Genomic DNA, 18,509 nt, shown 5'->3' on the forward strand with positions numbered 1-18,509 from the left:
AATTGCAAAGGAATCTTACATTGCCCTTCCCCCAACTCAAAAGAGAAAGAGTAGGTCCAATTCAAATATAATAGGGCTTGTGATTGTTTAAAAAATTTCTTAAATTTCAAAAGTAAAAATGGGAATTAAAGTTTTAAACTCCTTTTTGAGTATTTGGTTTTGTCTTTGTTTAACTTTCTAACCTAATTTCATTAACAACTTACAGAGATTAGAAAGCCTCCTTTATGTCTTGTTTTATGAATTTATGCATATATGAAAGTGATTTTTTTATTTCCATGTTCACTTTTTATTTCTAAAAATATGTTTCTATAAATATTAGTTAGACCGATAAAGTTAAGACAATCTTAAAAAATATTAGACATTTTGTAACTATATCTATATCACAACTCATAATTACTTATTGTTCTTATGTTGGAAATTGATTTCGTTATTTTTAGTTCCAGATAAGTATGGACACGATTCATCCAAAACGATGCGTTTTGATTCCTTTATGTAGTAAGTTTACCTAAGAAACTGGAGCAAGCTGGGCAGTCTAGGATCATCGGAGCCCTACAGCAACTGGCGGCCTCATCTCTCGCCGAACCTCTGCCGCGTGCTTCGCCATTTGGCCGGACATCTCAGCCATTTTTGGCTTCTGTGGAAAGCTCGAAGCTTCTTCTCCGCCGAAGGCCGACAAATCTTAGCGAAGGTTGAAGGAGGAGGTCTCATATATTCCTGCTTCCCAGCCGCAAAGGTGAGTTGGTGACTCCCTCCCTTCCGCTTCTCCATCTCTTTCTTTTTAATTATACACTTGCTGATTTCATTTACGCTCACCCTTTGGTTAGTAAGAAAAAGGGAGCCACTGAACAATGGAAGAGAAAAGAATGAGAAAAGGGGGGGGGGGGGGCATTAAAAAAATATAAATTGAGAAAAAGAAAGAAAATTCCTTTATTCTCCTTGAATTTATCAAGATATTGAGATACTATGAAAACAAGTTCATTAGCCTTAATGTATCTCACATTGCCCCATACTTCTTCAAATTCTTGTCCTTTTTATTTGTTTTCATGATTTTACATATTTAGTATGGTTAAAACGTTTGAGTGGTTTTTGTACCTCTTAAACCTGGAGGCTACTGCCCAAAAGCACATGAGATTTTGAGAAGAAAGCAGTTTTCCTTGTTTTTGAACTATATCACAAAGTTTAACACAATAATACAATGGAATAACTGAGTAAGTGCTGAAAATACGCGAATCAAAGAGAGTTTGAAACATTATAGATGAGGCAATATCTTCCCACTGCTTCCTATGAGCCAAATTGATCCAATAACAAATGGTGAGAGCAAGATGAAGAGTCCTAAAGCTCCAATTTAACCTATATATGACATTGAAGTTCTTTTGTGTAGGCGAGCAACTGATTTATACTCTGTAGTTTGAACCTCATTATATGGAATTTAAAACTAGATATTTTTTATCAAGTTAAATAAATCAATCCAAGCATTCTATCAAAAGCAGAATTGATTCTACTTTTATATTTATATTTTTTTCTGGATGTTCCGCAAGGAGTCTATGACCAAATGGGATTATATAAATGCTCCTGTCCGCCCTTTTTCCCAGCATTAAAAAGGGTAGTAAATTAGATTGCTAAACTAAAAAAATGTGGGTAACCAAAATAGTGGCATTTAACTTTTCCCCAATATTAATTTATCTAATTTGTTTAACCTTGACTCTTTCCCTGGGCTGGTCTAAAATTCTAAAAAACATTGATTACTGTGCAATTTGTGAGCCACTTGTTGTCCTACAACCAAAGATACTTTTCGCTAGTTAAGGCGACTTCCCCAATTTCAATGCTAGATAGGGTGTTACTTCTACGGTGAGCATTTGCTGTTTGATGAAAGAATTTTGTATTACGGTCCCCCTATTTGAGCCATAGAGCTCTGGATTTCTACCTCCAAGATATCTCTTCAAGATTAATCACCTCGTACAATTCCTTCTTAAGCATACCTCCATTGGCTCTCTGATTATTATTAAGACCTTGGATTAATTCTTGCTCATCAATCTCTTTGATGCCATTAAGGATAATAATCTTCTTCACTTCGTCATTCATGTTTCTATTCCAAATCTTAAGCTTTTCTTTAATTCTTTTCAACTTTGAGACAAGCACAACACTATCCTTCTCGTGATCAGAATAGAAGACCACCAAGTTTTCACTAACCCCCCGAAATCATTATGTTTTAACCACATATTCTCAAAGAGAATGGGGTTAGCCCCCATTTAACTCCCTCAGTGTCAACGGAGACGAGAAAATGATCTGAGATGTGCCTAGGAAGTAGACTCTACATCATGTGAGGAAAGTGAAGTTCCAATTCAACTGAAATTAGGAACTTATCAATCCTTGAAAAGGAAAGTGGCACCTTGGAGTTGGACCAAGTGAAGTTGCCACTAATGAGAAGATCAATAAGGCCATTCACATTGATAAAGTCAAGGAATTTTCTCATGCTATTGGTTTGAAGGCTATCCCCACTGCTTTCATGCGGATACATAGTCATATTGAAATCACCTCCAATAATCCAAAGAACATCCCATCTACTCCTTATCTCTAAGAGCTTATTCCAAATAAGAGATTTAATGGGTCCTTCATCTGGACCATACATCCCTGTGAAAATCCATTGAAAGTTATCGTTCGTGCTTTTGAACAAACAAGAGACAGAGAAGGAGTTTATGGAGTGTTCTAACAATTCCACCACACTAGGTTTCCACAAGACTAGTATACCCCCTGAGCTACCTACTACTCCAAGGGATATCCAATCATAGGCATCTCGATCCTAGGGTTTATTGATCAAGAGCTGTTCCATTGTCTCCACCTTAGTTTCTTGCAAGAACACCAAATCACCCCTCCAATCCTTACGAAAGGACTTGATTAGGCTCCTCTTAGCTTTGTTGATGAGACCCTTAATGTTCTAGGAAATGATTTTTCTTAACATGATTTAACGCAAAGGCTCCTGTTGCTACATTCCTCTTCCATTTCTGAGCATCCTCCTCTTTTTCCATAGTTCATTGTGCATTCCAAGCGCTTTAATTCCCTATTAGTATCCAACTTTCTGATGCTTCCTTCCAGTTCTTTGTGATTGCTTCCCATTTCCTCCCTTCTCTTTCTTTCAATATCCTCAAACAACTATAAGGCTTTATCCTTAAACCCTTTGAAGGACATGCCTATGGTTTTGCTTACTGACAGCTTCCAAAAGACCCAAATAGATATCTGTTTCTGAGCATTGTCTTGAGTCCAAGTCATTCAAATTTGCAAAATTGGTTTTATCAATCAAATGCCATTTGGAGAACTAGGAGGTTCTTGCTCCAAAATTGTCTCCTCCTGTGCTACAGCTGCTTGTGGGGGGAGGTCTTGTAGGAGGACAGCCGTCCCCAAGTGGACTAGCTTTTTGGAAGCTTCCAAAGGGCCATCATGAAGCTTAAAGGGAGAAAAAGAGTTGGGATTCAACATTAAGCAGTCAAGTGGGATTGCAAGGTTGAAAAAATCCCCTTATTTGTAGCTCCAAGGCCCAAGTTAAGGCCCACACTGGCATCCTAAAATACCTTTTCTTCTCTTGCTGAAACACTAAAGATTTTGGGCCTTTCTTTATGGGAGCAAAAAAACAACATCCTAGCTTGGCTATCGAGGAGGAGATCTTCATCCATCCTTTGGATTCAAACCCCTTTGGAAATGCAAGGGTTCTCCAACCACGGTTGTTGGTCTCCATAAGGGCAAGGTAGTTCCCATACTTGTTTGAGTTCAGCTTCAAAGTGAAGGTTCTATTGTTGTTTTTTGTTCGATGAAACTAATAATTTGTTCAGGGTACGGTTTTATCAGAGCCCAGAATTCTTCCCAAGATTCAAGAAACCATTTTAATTTAGCCTACTCTAGGAAGATGGAGATCCTTCTTAGTTTGCGGTATTTTGTGATTCTAAGCAAATCAGAACTTCCTCCTTCTAAGGTAAGGTCGAAAGCCTTCCTTCGACCGCCATAGTGCGCTTCCCATCCGTCGGTATCACGACAAGATAGGCATCAAATAGAATCCAAGCTAGAGAAGCTAACGGACCATAGGAGAGCTTGCAGTAATGAGGAACGAAGAGATAAAGGTTGAAGAGGAGGGCCTAGGACTAGACAATCAGATAACTGCTCGACTAGGGCTTGTGGGATGGAGGAGCCTGCTTGAGTGCAATTGGAGTTGTGGCTGAATGAGGATGAGGAGAGGACAAGGGCTTGCGGCAAGAGGAAAAGTAGAGGACTGCTCAAGTGAGACGGGATTTGAGGTTAAGCAAGGGAGAAGTCGAGGTTGAGTGAGAAGAGAGCAAGAGGGGGAGTCCAAGTCGAGCGAGAGAGGAAGTGAGGTTGAGCAAGAGAGGAGTCAAGGTCAAGTGTGAAGGGAGTGAGAGGAGAGTATAGATCGAGCGAGAGAGAAGTCGAGGTTGTACGTTTGGGAAGTCGAGGTTGTACGTTTGGGAAGTCAAGGTCGACAGGTATCTCCAGTTCAGGCTAAAGCACGAGCAGAGACCCTCCATTGTTGACGGCGAAGGGAGATGATCAAGGGAAGCAGCAAGGGTAGTCGGCTAGGGAGATCGACTTCAAGCATTGTTGCGACTTGCCCTACTCAATTACTTTACTTTAGAAATTATTTGTCCCATAACAAATAATGCAGTAGTATAAGAATGTAGTGTACCACAAGCAATCGTAATCATATGGATACATGTCTGAGGATAAATGATAACAAGGATTTGTACTCGCACGAAAATATTCCAAGCTTCATCTTCATCTTCATCTAAGAGCCCCTTCTCAACAATGTAATCAAATAACTCTCGAGGCTCTGCATGCTCCATGATCGCATATTTTTGTTGGTGTTTTCTATTACCTAATATAGTTGTATAATATGTGGATGAACGAGTAATTTGCATATTTTAATCACTTTTCTCACTGCGAAAGTCAAATTTATGGAAAATATGATATATTGCTAAAAAATATTTTGGCTAAAAGCAAAACAAAACATACACTTTAATAATGAAATTAAATTATGAAGCATGTGTCTCAACCATTTTTCACTCTATTTTTACATCGGTCAAGGATTTTAATAGCCACTTTGAGCTTTGTTGCTGTGGGCTTTGCCTACATCATCGAGCAAAAGAACCATCTTCGGGAACAATTTTTCAAACTCATAGTTTAGTAGTATCATATCTATGCTGTTGTGTGCTCCCTCACTTTGTCCATCCATTTTACTTTTTAGAAGCATGTAACATGTCTTTGAAGAGGCTTGTTGGGGAGAAAAGAAGGCATATAAGAAATCTTGAATCAAAATACATTTTGAAACCTAATAATATTGTTTGCTTCTGCTTTTGGCAGAAGTTCAAAAAGCCTCTGTTGTTGCAGAGAAGACACATGTTTATCGAGACTATTATTGGGCAATCAATATTATTATTGAGTTTAGCAATTTCAAAGTCACATGTCAAAATTTTAGCAAGCCTTTGTTGTTGGACAATTGATATTATTGAGTTTAATAATCAAATTTAATGTAAGAGAACTATACAACAACAACAACAACAACAACAACAACAACAACAACAAGCCTTAAGCCCCACTAGGTGGGGTCGGTTACATGAATATTTTTGCACCAATTTACCCAATTGAGAGTGTTTTTCTCAATTAGATTAAGGACTATTAAATCCTTTCTCACTACTTCATTCCAAGTAATTTTAGGTCTACCCCTACCCCTTTTCATGCTAGAAACGATAACCAACTCATTTCTTCACACATGTGCTCTCTACTAGGTCTGTGTTTCAAATGCCCAAACCATTTAAGCCACCCCTCCCTTACCTTATTTTCAATTGGTTCTATGCCTAAATTATTGCTTATATGCTCGTTTCTTTATCTTTATCTTTTAATGTTAAACCACTCATCCACCTTAATATTCGCATTTTAGTGACTTTTAGTTTTTGTTCAGGTTGTTTCTTAATTGCCTAACATTCTAAACTGCAAAGTAAAGGTGGCCTTATAGTCATCTTATAAAATTTTTCTTTTAATTTTAAGGGTATTCTACGATCACACAACACACTTGACGCATTCCTCCATTTTACTCAACCTGTTTTAATTCTATGTATTACATCTTCTTCAATTTCCCCTTCAGCTTGCATGATAGATCCAAGATATCTAATTCTATTAGTGCTATTAATCTCTTGATTATCCAGTTTAATCTTCTTTCCATTTCTACTCGTTATCTTATTGAAATTACATTTCATATATTTTGTTTTATTCCTACTTATCCTAAACCCTTTAGAGTCTTATGTGTTTCTCCAAAGTTCTAGCTTAGATTCCACTCCACTCCTACTATCATCAATCAACACGATATCATTTGCAAACAACATACAATAAGGGATCTCATGTTGGGTATTCCTAGTAAGTTCATCAATTATTGTTGATCTTACAAGGTTTAACATCTTATTTTGATGCTAACAAACAAGTAAAATTTAACATGTTTTGTTTAAGTGATGTATTTTCAGGACTCAATGATGAATGCAAGGTTAAAGAATTCAGGAAAGCTTATATTTCAAAGAATGATGATTTATATCAAGCTTGAAGCATGAATTCAAAAATGAATTTAAAGATAAAGCTTGAAGATCATGAGAGTATGAGGATTAATGAGAACTTTATGAAAGCTCAAAGAAAGATGAAGCAAGCATAAAGACCTCAAGGAATTCAAAAATTGGAAATTTGAAGGAGTTTATAGGAAATTTCATGTAAGTACTTCAAATAATTTCAATATGGATACATGAAGCTCTTAGGTTAATTTATTGGACCTAGATACCTTTAAACATACTTGGAATATATTTTTATAAGGTCAAAAATTATTTCAAAAAGGTTAGAATCATTTTTTGAATGAAAAACATCAAAAAGAGGATTTTCAAAATGCTGATAATTTTTCTACATCTGCATTGAGGTGCATTTTCCTCTATAAAAACTTCTTTATTTTAAAAAAGTGTTAAACATGAAAGTTGTAAGATTTTCTCTTAGCTTTCATGTGATACTAAGATCATCAAATTTGGAGTTATACAGAGAAAGTTATGACCGAAAAACAGAAGGGTGCGCGAAGCTGACAGCAGCATGTGTACAACCAGTAAACTGCCTGAACTAGGACAGGCGCCTGGGTGGTCGTGGCAGGCGACTGGCTTTGTTCTGGTTGGCGACTGCCAGGCTACTGCCCCTGCTATTCCTTTAAAATAAACATGGCAGGCGACTGGAGGTTTGGGGCAGGCGACGGCTGTTCTGATTTTTCTCATAACGGTCAAATTTTTAAATGGGGTTATTTATGGCTCGAAATTTATGGAATCTTGGGGGATATTTCAACACACTTGGGGACCAATTAACTCACCTTTTAAAGTCTATAAATAAGCCTCAAAGATGATTGAATCAAATAGATCAAGAATTCAAATTCAGCCAAAATTCAAAATTTCTCTCAAATTGCTCTCAAATTTTCAAGGCTCTCTCTTGATCTCAACTTGCACGAAGTTTACTGAGTTCTTGTTGATTTTACTCACCAAGTTTGTGTTACAATTCTAAAATCTTTCATTCATTGAAAGAATTAAATTGGTGATATACTTCCTTAAGCTTCAATTTGAATATTAATGTTGTTATTTACTTTGAAGTATATAGTTCTGAATTGTTGACTAATCAACTCTTTTAGGAGCAAATTATTTGTACACAAATATTTGATTTATTTCTTATAGATTGACGATTTCAAGGGTTGTTTGGATCGTTGACTAAGCAAGGGGATATTGCTTAGAGAGGCGGGCTCTAGCCTATGTAAGGAGTGACCGGACGAGGGAATATCGTTTTGAGAAGACGAACTCTAGTCTTAACCAAGGAGTTCTGTAAAAGTATTATTCCGCCCGTTAAAGGAACAAGTTTAGTGAATCCTTTGGTGATTTGCCAAAGGCGAGGACGTAGGCTTAGTATAAGCTGAACCTCGTAGAAATCTCGGTTTTACTCTCTCTTTTTCTATTATTTATTTTCAGAGCATATTTAAATTGTGTGGTTGGTTTGATTTGACAATCATATATACTTCGTAATATAGAAATCAAGTAAACTAAAGTTTTATTTTGATTTGGGTTGCGGAAACCGAAAGGGAGTACGTTGATTATACCATATTTTGCGGAAACCATACAGGAGTACGTTACTTGGTTAACAGCTCAAGGATAAATTAACTGAGAGTTTAATTGAGTTCTGAATATTGAGAAGAGTGTGAATGTGTTGTTAAAAAACATATTGAAGAAGTAAATACTATATCAGCTAAGTATAAATTATAAACTACAGGGCTTACAAATTCATAATCACAGGGCTTATATAAACAAACAAACAATCTCAAGATCTTATATTACCAAAGTGCTGAATACTTTATATTTTGGTTTGATTGTTTGTTGTTTGATTTGAACTTGGCAAATAAATTGACTGTTTGGTTTGAAGATTGTGTTTAATTGATTGGTTGTTTAATCAAGTTGTTGTGTGATTGGTGAAATTAAACAAACAAGTTAAAGAATTGGTTAAGTGTTTAAAGAAGTTAAGGATTCTTAAAAGAAGTTAAAAGAAAGTTTTAAAAGCCAATTCACCCCCCCTCTTGGGAAGCTATTCCTAATTTCAATTACTAAAGCAAGAAGATAAGGACTTAAAGTAGAACCTTGATGCACACCTATTGTGATTAGAAAATCTCCAGATTCCCCTCCTACAGTCCTAACGCTAGTCGCAACCCTTTTCTTTTCTAAGACCCACTAAAGAACTCCCCTAGGTACTCTATCATATGCTTTCTCTAGGTCAATAAAAACTATAAGCAAGTCCCTCTTCTATTCCCCAAACTTTTCCATTAAATTTCTTAAAAGATAAATAGCTTCTGTTGTTGATCTCTTGGGCATAAGACAAAATTGATTTTTTGAAATCTTCATTTCTAGTCTTATTTTATATTCAATTACCCTTGTCCACAATTTCATCATATGACTCATTATCTTAATTCCACAATAGTTACTGTTGAACTATGAGTTTGAAAAAACTGTTCTTTTAGATGGTTCCTTTGCTCGAGTGATATTGGTAGAGCATAGACGAACAAAGCCCATAGTGACTATTAAAATACTTGACCAGTGTGAAAATATGGGGTGAATCGGTGAAAAATGTAGTGGTGTATGCTTCATTTTTTACTTATAAAAGCCCGTGTACTGAGAAGAAATATTAAAATATGCAAATTACTTGTTCATCCACATATTATACAATAGTATGAAGTAACAAAAATGCCAACAAAAAAATATATATGATCATGGAGTATGTAGAGTCTGAAGAGCTATTACATTACATTGTTGAGAAGGGTCACTTGCATGAAGCTGGGAAAAATTTCTAGGTATAAATCCCTGTTATTATCACACATACACCATATGATTACGGTTGTTTGTGGTGCGCTATGTTTTCAGTCTAGCGCATTATTTTTTCTAGGGCTGATAATTTTTTGTGTAGAGTATTGTCATGTAAATATGGTGGTTCATAGGAACTTGAGCCCAAGAACTTCTTTTGGATTCTAGGCCCAATGTGAGAATTGCTGATTTTGGTTTGAGCAGTATTATGCGGCTTGGCCTTTGTTTTAGGAAGATATCTGGGACTCTAAGCCATGCTGCTCTGGAGGTTTCAATTAACGATGACAGTCACAATCTTAGATACTAATATATTAGATCAAGTTGGTATAGCTTATTATATATATAAGGAGCAGTAGTTGAAAAGATGATGTTTCTAATGCTATAGTTTCATGTGCTGGTTGTTTCCTGATGGCTATACTATGGACCATATTTGGAGCTGTGGAGTTACCTTCTATGTTCTTCTTTGTGATACTGTGCCTTGTTTTTTAAGATGATTAGCAACGTTCCCAATGTTTTGAAGAAGATAAGGTTATTATTCACAATCTATTTTGATGTAAGATGTGACTCGTAAGCTATATATTTTTGTGTATTTAGTTGCGAAAAAATCATTTTTATTTTCAATTTTTTCAGTAGTTACAAAAGTACGTCATTATGTTGTTTATTTACTTATTTATGTTTTCTAAAATTTGAATATATAAGTTGAAAAACATAGGGTATGATTTGTTAGTTGTGGAAAACAATTTCTATTTTTTGTTTTGAATTTTAATTAATTATGATTTCCAACATTTGTATAAAAACATGTAAATATTAATGTGCACTGCTATCCATCAGTTTTATTTTCCATCCCCTCTCATTTCAATTTACTCAGTCTTGAACGAGACGAAGATAACTCATGTTTGATAGAAAAAATCAACAACATCCCTATGAGTTTTGGGTGTAGTAAATGTTTTACCACTGGAATATTTGTGTCTTCAGAAATATTGAAGACTAGTTACTCACCCAAGAATTATAGAATACATCATGAAGAAAGCATTGATATATTCCTGCAATAAATATGGCAATTGTATAAGTTTTATGTATTAGTGCTTCTCATAATCTTGTATTTATATCTTACTATATTTAACTTCATTTATGGGTCAAAGAAAAGCTGAAGAACGGGAATATCTGTGGAGTTCACTGCATGTTTTTCTTGGTTAGATCATTTTGTTTATTTTACTCTCTGCAGGTATTGGACTAAGTGTAGACTTGTGGCAATACTATCACTGCAAAATTCTTAATTATGGAGACAGAGGCAGATGGAAAGCAGGGCTCCCTCATTCTGTTGAAGCAAGGAGCTGAAGCAGTGAGTCAATTCATGATTTGTATTCTAAGTATTTTGTGCCTGGAACCATTTAAAAACTGCCCTGAACACCCACACCAAGGACGTGGACGCGGCAAATGAGTCTTTATTTATTTATATTTTGGAGCTATTGTACAGTCTACCTTGAAAGATGATTTTTGCATAAATATATGATAGCTTGCCCATATTGTTCCTGCTCATGCATAGTTGCCACAAAGCTGACTTCAACAGTCACAATTTCCTGTTTCTTGCCTTGTTTTTGATATTCTGTCAGAGGGTTTATGAGTCAACCTTTGTGGGAAGGAGGTCTATTGTCAAGGAACGCTTCTCAAAGAAGTACAGGCATCCATCTTTGGATTCAAAACTCACCCTCAAGCGGTTGAATGCAGTTTGTAACTACTTCCCACTTCTTTCTCTATAAGATAATCAATGAATGACTTGCTTGATTTGACTTGCATTATTCGAACACTGGACCAGGAAGCTAGGTGCATGACTAAAGCTAGACGACTTGGGGTTTCCACTCCGGTGCTGTATTTTGTGGACCCTGTGCTACATACACTAACTTTTGAGTATGTGGAGGGCCCCTCTGTCAAAGACATACTCCTTGGTTTTGGGGCTAAAGGTGTTGATGAAGAGCAGCTAGATGATATAGCATTACAGATTGGCAACGCAGTTGGGAAACTACATGATGGTGGACTCATTCATGGTGATTTGACCTCGTCAAACATGTTGATACAAAGTGTTACCAATCAGCTAGTGAGTGCCCCCTTCTTCTAGTGTCTGTATGCTTCTTTTTCTTCATAAGTTCTTTTTGGGGTGTTTTATCTATTTTTGGGATGGCTTTTTGTGGGCATGGGGTTGGGTTTCTTTCTGAATATCCCTCAAATCCCAAATTTCATGGCTAATTTTTTTTTTTGATCAGTAAAAAGAAAAATTTCATGGCTAAAAATGTCATCATCACCCTGCTCAACAGGCGTTTTTGTGTTTTTGTAGGTTCTTATTGACTTTGGTTTGAGCTTCACATCAACTCTTCCAGAAGATAAAGCTGTTGATTTGTATGTACTTGAACGAGCCTTATTGTCAATGCATTCTTCATGTGGGAATGTGGTAAGCCAACAGAATCTCCACATAGTTCATTTAAATTTCCCTTATGGGCCATTCGATTGCTCGAGGAAGGGGGCAAGAAATGCAAATTAAGATCCCATTAATTGTAATAAGCTGGATTGAAATAGCCGTTACTTGTTTAAATTTTTTTCTCCCCTTTATCCTACATTTAAGAACTTGTAACTTCTGTCTTCTTCTGGTTCCCATAATATAAAATGGTTTGTTTTGGTTATGCTTTAAAATATGTTTCTGAATATGTTGAGAGGTTCTAAAATTTTATGAATTTTTTAGAACACGCTGGTTTTTAATATTTGAAAAATGAGAACACTAAAAGAAAATGGTTTCCTAGAAACAGTCTTTGGAGGAAATTATAAATGCAATTTCAACAGCATCTTCACTTTTTCTCATCCCAGAAGCCAAAATTCATAGTTTAATATTCTTCCTGCAGATGGATCGGATAGTTGCTGGGTATCGAAAGTCCTCAAAGCAATGGTCATCAACATTGAACAAACTAGCTCAAGGTGCAATGCGCTGCCCTCTCTATCCTTTTATTTTGCATTTTAATTGGACTTCTGTTTCCTGTGTAAACCCTCCCTGGTTTTCTTATCCTCTTGTTGTCACACAATCTACTGCAGTGCGGCAAAGAGGTCGAAAGCGTACCATGGTGGGGTGATTTGTTCTTGAAGTCTGTTGCCTATCAAGATAAGGGTTAGGTTAGATGCCTTTGTAACCTGATTAATGTTATGATACTATTTAGATGATCATGTATTGATAATATACCAACTTTTTTACCTTAGTATAGTTATCAGTCTTTAGAGACATTGCTTATTACAAATGACAGCTTTAGGCTGTGATCAAGTCGATTGGTTTATGTTTATCCAGTTGACATATCAACTTATATTAAGGTTCTCACGATTTTTTTTCTTATAGAAAATAGATATTTGAATCTGATGTGTGCCAGTAATCTTATGCATTCTTTGAAATTGCTTATCAAGGTCCAAGTATTCAAATTGTGTAGTCGTGATTTTGAGTTAGATAGTTATTGGTTCATGTTCATGCAAATCTGATCTTGAAAACCACTTTCTTGCCGCCCACAAAAAAAGGGAGAAAAAAAGCACAAAGGAAAAGGATTGTGAACATGGATCATTTTCTGCAATGCACAGGATGGAGAGCAATAAAGATTTGAAGCCTGATTGTTTCAATTTGGTATTCTTTTTGGAGTATTTAGATGTGGATGAGACTCATGTTCTAAAGATCTTTCAGGAATTTTATGTTAATGGGGTATTATCAAGTATGTGTGTGTGTGAGTTTGTTAATGGGGTGATTGGTAAAATATGGATTTTCCTTACTGCTTTTATTACGTAAGTGCCTAAAAAGGATCAGTCTATCAGGGTGAAAGAGTTATTCTCTTTTAGCTTGACCAGTGGTGTTTATAATGTTATTGATTAGGTTCTTTTTGATGGGTTGAATGAGGTTTTAGATTCTAGGTGTCTAATCCATTGAATGATTTTGATGCTGCTTTGGTAGCAAATGTAATAGTTTTTTTTTCCCTTCTGCAAGAATTTAATTTTAATTTTATGTGTAGAGCAAATGAGATAGTTGAGGCTATTAGGAGGAGAAATAGGAGATACTTAGTTTTTAAGTTAGGTGATTGAGAGTGCCTATGAGAGTGAATTGGCGTTTATTTTATTATATAGGGTTTTGAATGGGAAGGGCCTTGGGTTGAAATTGAGAGGCTGGATTAGAGCTTGCTTCCTTCAGATTAGAACTTGTTTTCAACTTCTAGGGGATTGCATGAAGGGGATCCTTTGTCTCCTCTTCTTTTCTTATTTTGGTGGCTAATGTCTTGGTTCTGTTCTTGTCTCTCATTTGCAGTTTGCTAATGATACTATTTTTCATATTTTATAATGACATTTACTTGTAAGAATGTCCTTGACCTTTTATAGATAAGAATGTCCTTGACCTTTAGGTGGTAATCCTCACTTGGTCCATTTCTAGGATCCTGTGGATGCCGGGGTTCCTAAGCACCTGGACAATTGGGAGGGTGTTTTTGTTTTTTTTTTTTCTATGAGCGTTATCTGGTTGAGGCCTCTCTCTCTCTCTCTCTCTCTCTCTCTCTCTCTCTCTCTCTCTCACACACACACACACACACACACACACACATTCCAATTCCTCTTTATGTTCTCTATTTTGTAGGATTCTAGTTGGGGTTGCTGCTAGGTTGGAGCATGACATGGGGGATTTCATTTGGTCAAGACTCAAGAGTTGGTGAGAGGGGATATCATTTAGTGAATTGGAGGTGGTGTAAGGTCCAATGCTGATGGGGATCAACAAGCATTTCGAGTATCTTTCACGGATATTTTGACACGTGCACAACCACCCAAAGTCCACCATTGGATGTGAACTTTATTTGCAGAAATTGAAGCTTCTCTTGGAAACTAGCTTGGGAAGAGGATGACAACTTTTAAGTCAAAGAGTCTTGGTTTTTCAAGACGCATTTATTTCATTTTAAGTTCCTAGACTCCACTATCATAATTATTCTAGTTCCTAGGCACCTATTTCCTATGGCAAACTATTTCCTAGGAACCTTATTACCTATGTTTTAAATGTTTATTTTACTTTTGTATTTTCTTTAATCTCTTAAGAAGCCATGTGCAAGTCATGTGCATGCTCATGTAAGGCTATATGCCATCATTTATATTGTAAAAGGCATCATTGCATTATCAATTAGAAAAGGAAGCCTTTGCTTGAACTTGTGAATTTTGTTCCTCTCCTTGTGAGTGAGTAGTGTGAGGCTACATTCCATCTCCCCGGAGATTGGGTGGTGAGAGACCACGGCAACATCAACGTCATCATCAACACTGCACACCCACTTCTCTTTCGTAACTGACAGCCACAATCTTCCTCAAGCTTCATTCTTGTCTCAAGATTTCTAAGGATTAACAAACTTTTTCGCGGTGCAATCGAGTACTCGTGTGTCTTGGTGCATGTCATTCTGAACCATTGGTAAGCTCGTTTCAATTCTTTGTTTGTGACCATCTAAAACAGCCCCTAAAAGTACCTTGTAAGCCTTGAAATTCTACCCGAATCCTTGATTGAAAAACCTTGTTCATTCTCTTTGAATCTTCCTAGATTTTCAACATGAACATGCTTGCTAGTACCGTGCTTAGGGATATTTGATTTTTATAGGACTTGTGATCTAAGACTTCTAATATAACATCTTTTAATATGAACTTGATTACTTGAATGAAATGATCAACTAAGGGGATTTAAACCAAATCATATACGTTTTCAAAATCTCAACAACTTGTGATCATTAGAATATGTTTGTGATGTTCATGCTTAGTTAATTCAATTCTTCCCATAGATTGTGATATTGTGTGTGTGCTACAAAGAGAGTCAATCGTAGGACTAGGGCTACTTAGAATCGTCCTACATCATATCGATATCAGAGCCTAGATTAGGTTCACATTTTACCCTACTTTGTGTGACCAAACACCATTCCAAAGGGTTGCCCCAGTGTTGGCCGAATCCTTCCCCAACCCCTAGGATGTCTACTTGAGCCGGGAATTCTTACTGAGGTCGTAGGACTGATGTTGAGAGAGATGCCTCAATAGATGAGCTTCAAGATCAAGTCTGTGACTTGAATCAAGAGCTAGTTGAGACCCGCCAAAGACTAGATAGGTTGGAAGTCCAACTAGTCCATTACCCACCCTAAGACAATTTGGAGTCGTCCTTGGAGCGAGGCAATGATGATGAACAACCTAGAGAGCCACCTATGCCTCCTAGAGAAAGACCTCCTCGTCCTCCACAAAGGTGAGTGAATCGCCAAGATGACTTTGTTAGGAGACCCCCACGTCATGAGCACTATGCCCAACATTGGGGTGATGAGGACTATGACGTTAATGACTTTTAAGGTAGGAGACCTTACCAGAGGGGCCATCGTGATCCTTACGAGGATGTGATGAGGCAAGTGAAGATAGAGACCCTCATCTATGATGGAAAGATGGACCCTAAAGTCTTCCAAGGCTGGTTGACTGAGATGGATTCCTATTTTGATTAGTTTAGGACGATTGACCCTCATCGGGTTAGGTTTGTAAAAATGAGGTTGATGGGGCAAGCCAAGTTCCATTGGTCGAATGTCGAGAGGCAAGAGGCGAGGTTAGATCATAGGCCCATTGAGCATTGTGACCTAATGAAGGATAGATTGAGGGAGAAGTATGTACCCCTTAGCTATAGAGAGCGCCTTGTGGATCAGCTCTACAGTTTGCGTCAAGGTAGCATGACCGTGTCAGAATACACGAGTTAATTCGATGAGTTGTCTATAAGATGTGGTGTCTATGAGACTGTTAGTTAGCAAATCTCCCGATTTCGCATAGGATTAAAGCCTGAACTGAGGAGAGAACTGTTTCCCCATCACATTGAGTCGCTTGAACAAGCCTATAATTTAGCTCATGACTTTGAGCAAATGAATAAAGGGCCCATGGGAAAATAGTTTGGTGCCTCTTCAAATGAGTTATACTCTTGAAAGGTACAAAGTTATGACAAGTCTTGACCAGCGCAATTGAGGTCAAGTCACCTCCCAAAGGAGCAATTCCACAACCCAGCAGCCTATGGACAAGGGAAAAGCACCCATGACTAGATTCTCTTGATAGAGTTCTAGAAATGCAGTGTATTTCAAGTGTCATAAATAAGGACACTTTGCCAAACAATGTCCCACTAGGAACATGACACTTGAAAGGGAGGATGGTGAGGACGAGCCCGAGGAGGATCAAGTATATGTTCCTGAAGTTGTACCTAGTGAGGATGAGTTGTCAAGTGAGCCAGATGAGAGTGCCTAGTTGAGTGTGATGAGACGCATTATGATCATTCCCAAGGATCAGGAGGACTGACTTTGCACTTATATTTCCCATTCTTACATCAAGTATGGGAATAAAAGTTGCAAGATGATCATAGATGGTGGTAGCTGTATGAATGTTGTGTCTAAATCTACAGTTGAGAAGTTGGGATTGAAAGTTGAGCCACACTCACAACCATATAAGGTAGCTTGGGTTGATGCCACTACCATGCCCATGAGCCATAAATGCCTAGTTTCCATTAAGATTGGTGATTATGAGAACGAGATTTGGTGTGATGTCCTTCCCATGTACATTGCCCATATCTTGTTAGGATGACCTTGGTTGTATGATTTGGATGTCTCACACAATGGGCGTGCCAACACTTTTTCCTTTAGGTGCAATGGCAAAAGAATTGTTTTGACTCCACTCGAGCCGAAAGGTGAGAAAAAGAAGAAAGAAAAGACAAACTAGCGGAAAATCATTGAATATCATGAATGGAAAGTAGTTTGAGCAGAAAAGTCAAGATGCACAGGTAGTGTATGTGGTTGTTACTAAGGAGTTTGAGGCGCCCCTTCGTGAGCATGAAACACCACTGGAAGTATCACCCATACTTTCCGAATTTAAGGATGTCATCTTTTGAGCCACCTAATGAGTTACCTCCCTTGAAAGAAATTCAACATGTCATTGACCTTGTTCCTGGTTCATCTATGCCTAATTTACCACATTATAGAATGAACCCGAGGGAACATGAGGAGTTGATGAAACAAGTGAATGAATGGAGAGAAAAGGGCTTTATTCAGGAGATCATGAGTCCATGTGCCTGCCCTGCTCTCCTCACTCCCACGAAAGATGACACTTGGAGGTTGTGCATCGATAGTAGAGCAATCAACAAGATCACTGTCCAGTATAGGTTTCCCATGCTTAGACTAGATGATATGCTTGATCAGATGGTAGGATCCAAGATTTTTTCAAAGATAGACCCTAAAAGTGGATACCATTAGATTAGGATCAGACCGGGAGATGAGTGGGAAACAACCTTCAAGACGTAGGATGGGTTATATGAGTGGTTAGTCATGCCATTTGGGCTAACAAACGCACCGAGCACTTTCATTAGAGTTATGACTCACGTAGTAAGGCCTTTCATTTGACACTTCCTTGTAGTCTACTTTGATGATATATTGATCTATAGCCAGACTAGGAAGGAGCACTTTGTCCATTTGAGGTGAGTGTTTTAGGTTTTGAGGGAGCATAAGTTGTGTGCCAATTTAAAGAAGTGTACTTTCATGACTACACATGTCATCTTCCTTGGTTTTGTTGTGTTTGATCATGGCGTTTCTGTTGACCCTAATAAGGTCAAAGCCATTAGGGATTGGCCTACATTGCGGAACATACATGATGCGAGGAGTTTTCATGGGTTAGCTACATTCTACAGAAGGTTCATTAGGAACTTTAGCACCATCATGGCCCCCATTACAATCTGCCTTAAGAAAGGAAAATTTACATGGTCAAAATCTGCGACAAAAGCTTTTTTGGATATAAAATATTTGATGACTAAGGCACCATTGCTACACCTCCCAGATTTCTAGAAATTGTTTGAGGTTGCATGTGACGCCTTAGGTGTAGGTATTGGAGGAGTACTTAGTCAGGAGGGACAACCATAGCCTTCTTTAGCGAAAAGTTGAATGAGCCAAAACTGCGGTATTCTACCTATGACAGGGAATTTTATCCTGTAGTACAGTCATTGCGACACTAGAGACACTACCTCCTTCCTCAAGAGTTTGTCCTGTACTCAGACCACTAAACCCTTAGGTATTTACATCC

At 37.4% G+C, this 18,509-nt stretch overlaps 1 protein-coding gene across 5 annotated transcripts in view; it reads left to right on the forward strand.

Annotated features, from left to right (window-relative positions):
- Positions 1 to 340: 340 nt before the first annotated feature.
- Positions 341 to 18,509, forward strand: part of LOC131145194 (uncharacterized) — a 28,503-nt gene continuing 10,334 nt past the window's right edge. The window contains exons 1-8 of one of the 5 annotated variants that reach the window (XM_058094334.1): positions 442 to 733; positions 6,519 to 6,755; positions 10,633 to 10,749; positions 11,021 to 11,134; positions 11,224 to 11,502; positions 11,740 to 11,853; positions 12,299 to 12,371; positions 12,486 to 12,563. In XM_058094334.1, the coding sequence (XP_057950317.1) occupies positions 10,687 to 10,749; positions 11,021 to 11,134; positions 11,224 to 11,502; positions 11,740 to 11,853; positions 12,299 to 12,371; positions 12,486 to 12,523 (681 nt within the window). In that variant the 5' untranslated portion in view covers positions 442 to 733; positions 6,519 to 6,755; positions 10,633 to 10,686 and the 3' untranslated portion in view covers positions 12,524 to 12,563. Of the gene's footprint in view, positions 734 to 6,317; positions 6,415 to 6,504; positions 6,756 to 10,632; positions 10,750 to 11,020; positions 11,135 to 11,223; positions 11,503 to 11,739; positions 11,854 to 12,298; positions 12,799 to 18,509 lie in introns of those variants that run through there. The other 4 variants (XM_058094335.1, XM_058094333.1, XM_058094332.1 and 1 more) reach the window with 4 other exon arrangements.

This window comes from Malania oleifera, chromosome 12 (genome assembly GCF_029873635.1).
Source record: "Malania oleifera isolate guangnan ecotype guangnan chromosome 12, ASM2987363v1, whole genome shotgun sequence".
Lineage (NCBI taxonomy): Eukaryota > Viridiplantae > Streptophyta > Magnoliopsida > Santalales > Ximeniaceae > Malania > Malania oleifera.